This window comes from Hypomesus transpacificus, chromosome 18 (assembly GCF_021917145.1).
Source record: "Hypomesus transpacificus isolate Combined female chromosome 18, fHypTra1, whole genome shotgun sequence".
Taxonomy (NCBI): domain Eukaryota; kingdom Metazoa; phylum Chordata; class Actinopteri; order Osmeriformes; family Osmeridae; genus Hypomesus; species Hypomesus transpacificus.
In genome coordinates this window covers 6107663-6118207 of record NC_061077.1, presented here as the reverse complement: position 1 = coordinate 6118207, position 10545 = coordinate 6107663, and the positions used below count along the sequence as shown (strand labels likewise).

The 10545-nt window shown below is 40.6% G+C and overlaps 1 protein-coding gene across 1 annotated transcript; it reads right to left on the bottom strand.

Annotated features, from left to right (window-relative positions):
• Positions 1–484: 484 nt before the first annotated feature.
• LOC124481104 (rho-related GTP-binding protein Rho6-like) lies at positions 485–8277 on the bottom strand. Its single transcript, XM_047040882.1, has 5 exons — positions 8039–8277; positions 7747–7834; positions 4003–4112; positions 3772–3906; positions 485–3186 (listed from the first exon to the last, which is right to left on the bottom strand). Exons 1-5 carry the CDS (start codon positions 8156–8158, stop codon positions 2941–2943), a joined length of 699 nt encoding a protein of 232 aa, XP_046896838.1. The 5' UTR covers positions 8159–8277; the 3' UTR covers positions 485–2940.
• Between the last annotated feature and the right edge of the window lie 2268 nt (positions 8278–10545).

Below are 10545 nucleotides of genomic sequence, written 5' to 3'. Positions count from 1 at the left end.
TCACTGCTATATTGTTGTTGTGACATCATGACGGCAATCAAAAATCGTAATAAAATTATTATTTGATTTTAATGCTATACCTGTTTTTTATTGAGAATGAAACACTATAAAGGGGGCCAGTAAAGAGTCTTGGAAGCACTATGTGACCTGTCCATTACATAATATTCTGCTGTTACATCAGTCTCTTGGTGAATGAATAACAGAAACATCAGTCCTCCAGAAAACCTAACAATGAGCAGTGACCAGCCCAAACATTTTTGTGTAACTCTACATATCTTCAATATGGAATCCAATTTCATACAGAAACACGTTACTGCTTGTTTTAGTGGTTAGTCATATGTAGATTGCTATGGTTAAAGCTTATTATAACTTTATGTCCTGTGCTCATGCTGCCTTTTCTTCCAAATGTTAAGATTTGGGCATTCAACTAGGCCTACAGCATAGTCTTCAATTGCATTAATCATGACTGCACATTTGTAATATGTTATCAGCCATGCCAATCAATTCAAGTTTTTATTCAAAACAACATTAGCAAAGCAAACAAAAGCTGACAACACAATAACATTAACCCTTAACATAATAGCATTAACAAAATATAATTGGAAAAAACAAACATGTACAAAACCTCAGCATTAAGTGACAACACAAAAGCATTATTCCACTTGATTTGAAACATTTCAAACGTTTCGTGTTTGTCTATGCTTTTGTGCTGTTATTGCTGTGTTGTGGTTTGATGCTTTTGTCAATTTGATCAATTTCTATTTTCGTGGGTTTACTACAGAATGTGCATCTGTGACACATGTTGTGAGTCTCCAAGAATAAAAAGGCATAAAAGTAATGTATCTGAAGAACAGATACATTATCTTTATTCAGATTCATTAACAAGAAATTAAAAGGATGGTTAAAAGCACAGGCCTTCAACATAGTTTAGGGCAAGGCCTAAACACGCCGGGAACAATAATATTAATTCATCTTGACACCAACTTCCTTGTATAACATCTTTTGGAGTTCAACAACCATCTCAACAAAGAAATATCTACAACAATAGAAAGTCTGTCCACAGCAAATAAACGAGATTCCTTTGTGACATGATCTCTCAGTCAAATGGACTAAGTCTCAACAGCTCCTGCAGATGTAAGGTCATGCTACGCACTATAGCCTACTAATGGTTATGTTGTTTCCAAAAGGCCAAAAAACGGCCACCACCAGTTTGGGGATGATTCCAATTTGTTATCCGTCCAGCCATCAGCATGGTGAGAGAAGGCCCCTGTCTGATGCTACAAAATGAAAAGTGAGGCTCCCTGCTGAAGAGCCATCCTTCTTTCTCAGACACAGGAACCATGGCATCCCAGTCACCAGGACTCAGCTCTTGCCCTGCTCATGGTGTTGCTAGGCAACACATTAAATTCCAGTGTTCTGTATGGTGAGGAACTCTGAGCCTCTGTGCAAACCTACAAATCACCCATTCTCAATTAGTCAGCTGTTGGCAGCCCCTAAAACCAGATTACTTCAGAAAATTCAATAAAGACCTCAACAAAGATAACAACAAATAGTTTTAAAAAGGTATTTCTGAAAACAGAAATAATCACAAAAGACTTGAAAATATAAGTGAGAAAATGTTAAAACAACTTTCTACATACAGGACCAGCCTGTTTGTTCATTTGCATTAAACCCCACCTCCCATATCATGATCCAGACACCCACAAGAACACTCAGTTGAAAGACTATTGGAATGAAGAACCCCAGATGGACTGTCACCCTTGCCACAGGAGGAGGACCTAGATTTAGCTGATCCCAGGCACGATTCAGCTTGGTTAGGCATCATGGTTACTTGACTTAACTTTCAATTTACAGATAAAAGCTCAAGGTTTATGTAACCACAAGTCAGAAGATTTTAGAAAGAGAAATGATCCAAATGCTTACATTAGCCAGGGGTCTTTCTGCTTTTGGCATTTCAGAGTAAACAGATGGACATGAAAGGGCTGATGTGAAATCAAGATTTCTTAATATATTTCCTCAAGAGAACAGGTAATGCTGCTGTCCATAGAGCAGCATTTACTGCATCACAAGAGAAATAATAATAAACAGCACATTCTCGAACCTCTCAATCAATACCTGAGGTAATAACGGGGATACAGAAGGGAGGCAATTAGAACTGAGATGGATGGCAACTCATAAAAGGGGGGGAAGGGTGACAAAAAACAAATACCCGCATCCTTTATATGGCTCTCCGTCTTATCTGTCACAGCATGCCCTCCCGAGACTGCTGGAGGCCCATGTGAGTGAGAAGTCACATTGCACTGCTTCCGTCCTGGTTGTACTTCCTCATTCCCACAGCTTCTACTGAAGACACTGCTTGCCATATCCTTCCCCCATACCCCACTGTCCTTACAAAGGTACTTTGTTGGATGTAATACTGCTGAGGTTATGGTTCCTTCATATATGGAGTCTAAGGACCTACACTACGGCCTCTCTTTTTCAGTCTTCTTAACCACATGACTGTAGGTGTCCATCTGAGCCTTTCAGCTGATATCACGTTTTTATATTAACACTGAGTAAGATGGATATGGATAGGAGAAAGCACACACCACTGCATTCTGAAAAGGTCTCATCAACGTAATGTGATCAAATGCAGTGTTTACAACCACCTTTGGAGAAGAAAGAAGAGAAACTGAGCATCAATCACACTCAGGCTTACTAATATTTATGTTGGAACGTGGGAAGGGTGAGGATCATGTGGCAGTGTGAAGCTACAGTAAGGAGATGACCACATGGGGGGTTGTCAGCGAGGGTAGGCAGGATGTGGTGGAGGAGAGAGGGGTCCAGAGCAAATGTTGTCCTCTTTTTTTCACGCCCTACATCCCCTCATCTCCAAGCATCCAGTACCCTCCAGTCAACTGAGCCAGTCAATGGAATGCCTCTCCCCAGCAGCCATCTTATTCACATGATGGAGCAGCTTTTGGCCTTATCCTTGTTGAAAGTGGAGGAGAGCAACTCAGACTTGCTGGGCAGGTGGAGGAGCCTTTTGGAGAGGCGTCGGGTGGGGCTAGGTTTGGATGAGGGCTGCAACTTGTTGAGGCAGGCCAAGGCTGCTGTGCGGAATACACTGTTGATGCTCTTCTCTGAGGTGAAAGCTGAACACTCCAGGTAGGCCTCCGCTCCCAACTGCTTAGCCATGGATGAACCCTGCAACCAGGTTGACAAAGAGCACACAGTAAGTGGGGCAGGGACAGACAAAGTCAAAGAGAGATATGTCACGTCCGTTTATGTGGCCTGTTTGTGGTGGGACCATCTACATTAAACCTACATATCCCTACAGTTCATTTGGGCAGTCCCCTGCATTATGTTCCTTGTACTCTGTTGGTTTGCGATTGTGTTTGCCTTTTCTCCTCATTGTTCGACGTCCCTGTAGTTAGCCCAGGGGAGGCCGAGTAGGCAGGTAAAATGCTCATGGCCTTACATTTTCATCATGCAGGTTTGGACATTGTATAGTGACACTAGGCTGGTTCACAGCCAGCACACTAACCTAAAACTCTGTAGGGAGACAAGGAAAAACTCTTCGGAAAGCTCAGAGAAAAATAAGCATTGGGAGTAGTAATTCAGTGAGAGATCCCCTCTACAGACAGTTGGTAATTTAGAGAAGCGAGAACATTGCTATCTTATGTGTGTGTATACCACTAGCCGTTCTCCACAGTGTCAACTGGTGGATTATGTTATGTTCCTCTACATAGCCCTAGACTATATTTGGGGTTGTAACAGACAGATAATAACCTGCTCATGGGAGATGGGAGTCTGCTTCTGATTGGACAGCTCCATTAGCGTGCATACGTCTGTGCGCAGGTCTGTCTTACAGCCAATCAGGAGGATGCGTGTGCTGGGGCAGAAATCAAGGATCTCTGTGTTCCACTGAAATGAAAAGCACACACAACTGTCACAGTACTGTCACTGGGCACAATAATAAAGAAAACTATGTTGCTCATAACTCTATGAAAACACCTGTACCTTCTTCAGTGCACTATCCACTGTGTCCGGTCTGCTAATGTCAAAACATAGAAGAACCGCGTCTGAGTCACTGTAGCAGAGGGGTCGCACATTGTCATAGTAAGGAGAGCCTGGAGGGGTAACACAGAGAATAGCATCAGTCTCAACAGAATATTAAAGTGACTGAAGTTCTATCTTTTGTAGACATAATTCACAGCAATGATTAGTACAGATTGAGGGATGATGTTATGGAGAGACATTTCGGGGGCATGATACCTGCAGGGTTGCAGGTGGATAGATGCTTGGCTGCTGTAGTCTACGGTTGGACTTTAACAAGAGAAGGCTTTTTCCGCTATCTAGCTTTGTGTGTCTGTGGGAGTGTGTCTGTGTGCATGTGTGTGTGGTTTGTGCCTGTGCAGTAGTCTGTCCCCCACACAGGCCGCCACCCACTACCCCCTGTGGTAACTACGGCAACAGCCTTGGTAGGAAATGCCTAATTCCAACATTCTATTATAACCCCCTGCGCCACAATTCTCTGCATACACAAGGCATATCCTACCTATTCCTTACCATAAGACCCTCACAGTAAACCGTTTAATTAAACCACATATTTCCTCCTCAGAGTTCATCCAATAAATCACTTTAAACCACACACAAATACAAATACTTAGTAAAACTACACAATAATTACCCCAATCACAATGCATCCTGATCTCTCGCTTAGGAAATAAATCACTAATGAAATATGATAAAGAAAAAAGATGTTTGTATTTTTTAGGTTTCTTTGGTGATACACGTCATTCAATTATAAAGAAACCTTTAAATCTTTATTTTACACTTCAATTTTACACACTTTACACTTTACTTTCAATTGATAAAGTTATGTTAGTGTTTGTGATACAATCAGTCACATATACTGTATGCGTGACTTGACCTGTTTCACAGGAAGAGTCCTGTGCTAAAAAGAGGCACAGGCAGGATGTCTGTCATCTATTGTACTTCCCTCCACACAACTTCAGCTCTCACCAAAACAACACCATTTAATTTCCTATTCCTGTCTCTCCAGTCCATAAGGCACCCGGAAACTCATTAAATACAAAATAAACAAGGATATAATCTATCAAGAGCTATTTCCTCTGGGATGTTATCACAAAATTCTGTCAGTGTAAAATACCCTATATTTGGATGCCATTGTGTTAAATGACAAAGCAAGCATATTTTCTTGTTCAACTAGCAGTTATTGTTCAACCCGCTCTATTGATAACACTAATTTCCTCATCCTCTAAGACAGCAGAAAGAGGATCTAGCTAGTGTGGAAGAAATTGCGATTTCCTTTGTGCTTACATTATTCACTAATCAATAGAACTAGTCATTGGATACTAGTTAGTATGTTCTCATGTAAGCTTGCTATTAATAAGAGTAGATTGTGTCTGTGTCAGGGTTAATAGATGTTCTGGGTCAGGAGAAAGTACTGGCTAAATGTTCCTTGTAATTGAATACAAGGAGAGCTCCAACTATGAACTCTCTAGTCTGAGTGGTCATGTGTTGGGAGCTGTGAATCTCTTTTTCTGAGACTGTTGTAACATCATTACTGCCTGACTGTCACTATCTATGTTTACATTCTTGTACCCTATAAAAGATGGTCCTCCGGCCTTCAGAGCGCAGAGAGAGACATGATTGAGACCTAAGCCTGGTGTTGTGTTGTCATTTTTTGTCAGAGGTCTGGTTTTCTCTCCCAATCTGCAGATTGATAAATACTTTTTAAAATCCAGAACTCAACTGAACTTAGTCACTCCATTTATGAAGAGACGGACACAACACTTTCTTCATCACTAGGACACATGATGAGACAACCTCACAAGGCCCAAAACATGATGTTCCCAGCCTAATCTGCATCTACAATGGTTCATGTTTTATTTGTATTTTTTTTAACGTAACAACACTGTAGAAATGTCTTAAGTATTGTCCACATGGACACATGCTTCCCCAGAGTGATGCAATTCTGGAAATAGAGAGATAGATCTGTAGAAAGGAATGGATGCAGCAACACCTACCTAAAACCTCCCACTCACATCTGTTGACATACAATCACCATCACAAATCAAGCCAAGAAGCTGACCCTACTGGCCTGAGAATCAAAATCTGCTAAAGGCATTTTCCATCCTAAAAGAGATCAATAGCAGTGAGGAGCCGAGTCATGTTCAGCTTCTAAGACCCAGTGTCAGATAAACTGTCTCTTTATGAAAGATGGAAAGGATACAGAAAAACATTCTATATCAAAGGTTCATTCCTGTGAGATAATGAGATAGGATTATCAGCACAGAGAGAGAGAGAGAGAGAGAGAGAGAGAGAGAGATACCAATGTGTTACACAACACTGCAGCGCAACAACACCTTGACTCTATGGGATTCTCTCAATCTCCCTACTGACCAACATGCAGTGAAGTAAGACATTAAAAAGTCTTATTTAAAAAAGAAACCTCAGATGTGATATAACCATCAACTCCAGGGAGCATGGGAAAGATTACGGCCATAAAGGATAGAATTCTATCAGACCAAGACATCAAAGAGCCAGATAAAAAGCTTTAAAAGATAGGGATGGATGGCTGGAGGAATGCTTGAAGGATGATGAAAAGGGAATTATGATGAAATGGGAATGGTTTACATGCCAGTATAGAGTGGTAACCTCCTGACAATTCAGGTCATTGATAACTTATAAAGTTCAAAGAAACATGTATTGTAAGCAATTAGTTGTGTTTTATTCCTTAATACTTGTAAAACATGAGCTGAAAAAATCAAGCCCTGGAAAAAAATTATGTTTCATGAGATCCTTATGTAAGTCCATCTCTAGAATGGCCAGTGTGTTTTGTAGACAAACCTACCCTGCAGTGCTTCCAGTTACATAAGGCTTTTTAGCCAAACCACATCACAGGGCCATAGGGGAGGTAATAAATATATTTTGCCCGATCAGAGGCTTATCTACCCCATGCACATCACACACTAAACACACTCTCAATCTCTCTCTCCGAGCCCCCCCCCCCAACCCCCCCCCCCCCCCCCCCCCCCCCCCAAGCAGGCCAACTGGCAAAATTGAACTGAATCCAAAGTTCTGAATCCGGAGTTCTAGCCAAGTAAAACTCTAACAGTCCCCTCTGATGTTGATTCCATCGATTATGTTATTCAATGTAAAATGGTGTCAGTGGGTACCCACAACTAGCAACTACTAGCAGCTGGATTTCTCTGAATTCATAATGGACCCATCAACAGTTCAAAAGATTAATGTAACATGACAGCTGATGTATGTTTATGCTTGCGTGTGTACAATAATATGTATTCCAAACAGGAATGCAATATAAGGAGGGGGTACATGAAAAGGAGATGCAGACACAGTTGTTACTTATATCTGAGATAATTGGACACTCCTACATCTAAGCATACAGAGCTAGACAACAGAGCAAAGATATATGCTTGAAAACAATTAGGGATTAAGTGATTGCAATCCAACAATCAACATTCATAAACTTCTACAATAACAGGATTTAGAAATGTGTGATAGGAAATAAACACACACAATGGGCCTGGGCTCATTTGTTTACCAACTAAGGTTCCACTGAGGGCAGATACCGTGCAGAACATGCCGTTATTAGCGTACTAACTTCAGAACACAACATGGAAACATAGGGAGGTAGAAATTCGATGGGCTTCGGGGGGCACTCCATTAAGAGCTGTCTCTTCCAACGGCAAAACCTTTAGTCTGCCATCTCACCTGAGGTGTCCCAAAGACTAAGCTCCACGCGCTGGTCCTCAAGCTCAAGACAGGCTGTGTAATTCTCAAAAACTGTTGGAACATAGGTCTGAAGAGAAAAAGGAGTGCATGAATAAGAAGGCTACAGGTTTTCAGATTATTTTTTAAATTTACCATTATTATCCAATTTAGAGTTTAAATCGGTCAATTTAAAAAGAAAATGTGTAATTTTCCTGGTCAAAAGGAAACAACGTAAATATAGCTTGTTATATATTTTATTTTGTATTGTGTCAGGTGTACGGTCACAGCCTACCTCTGGATAGGAGTCCTTGGCCAAGACTTGCAACATTGCCGTTTTTCCGCATTGAACGTCTCCAACTAACACAAGTTTACATCTCGCCACAAAAGGCTGGGTATGTCTCCTCTCCTTCATTGTGAAATACAAAATAGCCTACGGAATAAAACTAGACGAATTGACAAGAAAAGGAAACCTGCGACTGTAGGTCCTCGGTCCGTGCGCTCAGAATGATGCTGTTTTCATGTTTCTGCCAACCAGAAGCTTGAGAGGGCTGGAGACCATAATCTATATATTGCACTCTCAACCAATGAGCGTCTGCCTTGATTGCCCAACAAAGGTTTACACCTTCTTTCTGCACACTGCACAATTCTTAAGAGGCCTGAACTCAAGTGTACCTTTCCTCAAAAGTAGTAGCATCTTCAGTTAACAACAATTAGGCTACTGTATGTGATAACATGGAATTCAGGAATAGATTCAGGTTGTTCCGGTGTCATGCCAAGGCACTTATTCCCGCCAGTATTTGTATCACCTAGCCGCGTGCCATCGGAGAAGCGGAGTTTAACTATACTGCACTTCGAATTCACCTCTTAAATTTAACCAATAGCGACCTGGAAGACTCGACATGGTTTTGCATAGGATTTAAAGGACTCATTTATCCACATAAATAGGCTACGTTTATTTGTCTGTTACATTAAAGCGACGTGTGAATTGTTTAATGCATCGTTTAGTATTGTGGATTAATCGACAGTGTTTTCCAATGTTCCATATTGCCATGCACCATAGCTACATAGGCCGACTGATCGGCCTATTTGACTCGACATCACAAGTAGGTTTATGAACAATATTTTTTCCTTTACGTAATCTAGGCCACCTCCATCTGTCCATTCTCTGCGGGTGTGGTCTGACAAGGATTCCACGTCTTTGCAAACCCGTCCCTCCCTGCCTAACGCGAATTCTGTTTGAATTTAATTAGTTTAATATGGCTTTTCAATTAACCACTTTGTTCACCTGTCTACCATATGAGTTACAGAGGGGATCCACATTATATCAGGCCGTTTTTTCATCTGATATAATGTGTACCCCCTCCCCTAACATGCAACGGGTTCTGTCCTGCCATCATGTGTGTTATTGTCTGTGTTCTTTTGCTTAGTTTGGTGGACCTTTATGCTTATGTATAGTACATTAGGACATCTTTTCATCTTTCTCAATTTCACCTTGCCCTGCCAATCCTTTTTTTAAGTTTAATGTACATGTAACAGTTATTTTCTGCTGAGGTACAACACTTCCCAACTTCCGAACATGCACTGACCTTTCAAAATACATGATGGCACCTAGTGTAAATGCTTTAACCAATCATACAGATCAGCACATTTTGTGGCCACCTACAGCTTTGTGACCTCAATCTATTATTGCGCAACAGACTAGCAGGGCTTCAAACACAGCAGTGACATTATCACCTACTGAGTTAGCCTACTTATCTACTGATGTACTGTCATTTAACCTCTGCATGTGTGGGTGTGGGTACATGAGCAAGTGTGCATACAGTAAGTGTGTAGGCCTATGTTTGTCCCACACATATGCATAAATGTTGGTATATTTAGTAATTACATTATGGGGCCATAATATTTTGTAATTGCCGATAACAAAATAAATTTCAAATGTATTCACGTCATTATCAAAAACACTGCACCAGCTCCTAAAAACATCCACTGCAACACAAGAACATTCTATTCCATCAGTCGTGCAGTAATGTAGGCACAACTAACAACCAGAAAAATAAATCTCATCCTGTATGCCTTACAGCAATGGAATTTGCATAATTCAAGATACATGCGGTGAGAGAGTTACATTATGTAAATTAGGCAATGATTAAAGTTTTTTCTAGGCATAAGTGCAATCATCAAAAACGTCATAGGGAATATTTATGCTATGAATTGCCTTTGAACATATCAGATTGTTGAAGGTGCAATTAAAACTGAAATTAAAACTGATGTTGAAATTCTTAAACCAATTATGTTGTTTCTTAGCATTAAGATGGACAACAGATATTTCAAGTGCCAACTATTTGTTGTTCCTCTATAGCTTGGTTGAAACTTTCCTGACCCAGTTTGATAGACCGTTGTGACTTGTTCAAGAAACAAGTCCACTCAGTTTGTGGTTTTATCCACTGGTAGATTTTCAAATCCATACAGAAGACAAAGGTTTCAAATATAAGTCATAGAAAGCCACTGAACTTGCAAGGTAATTGTTTAGCACTTAAGAAATCAATGTAATACATAATCAGGCTATTGACTTTATATGTGGGTGTTCTATGTAGTTGAATCAATGACTCTGATACCCATGGCCGGAAGGCTTACGTTTTAAGTACATCATATTAAATGAGCCCAGAGAAATGCTGGGTGTGTCTAACACCTGCTTTTCAGTGGTGGGTTGTTGTTGCTGTTGAATTGGGTTACTCGGTCATAAAAAAATGCAATTTTCACATTTCAAAGAAGGAAGGAAGCTATCCTCCTACACCAGTG

Excerpts from the sequence above, each read along its gene's own strand:
- LOC124481104 (XM_047040882.1), bottom strand. The coding sequence starts at position 8,158 with ATGAAGGAGAGGAGACATACCCAGCCTTTTGTGGCGAGATGTAAACTT. Across the intron at positions 7,835-8,038 it reads CCAAGGACTCCTATCCAGAG|ACCTATGTTCCAACAGTTTT; the intron begins GTAGGCTGTGAC and ends TTTTCTCTTCAG. Across the intron at positions 3,187-3,771 it reads CTCCCATCTCCCATGAGCAG|GGTTCATCCATGGCTAAGCA; the intron begins GTTATTATCTGT and ends ACCTGGTTGCAG.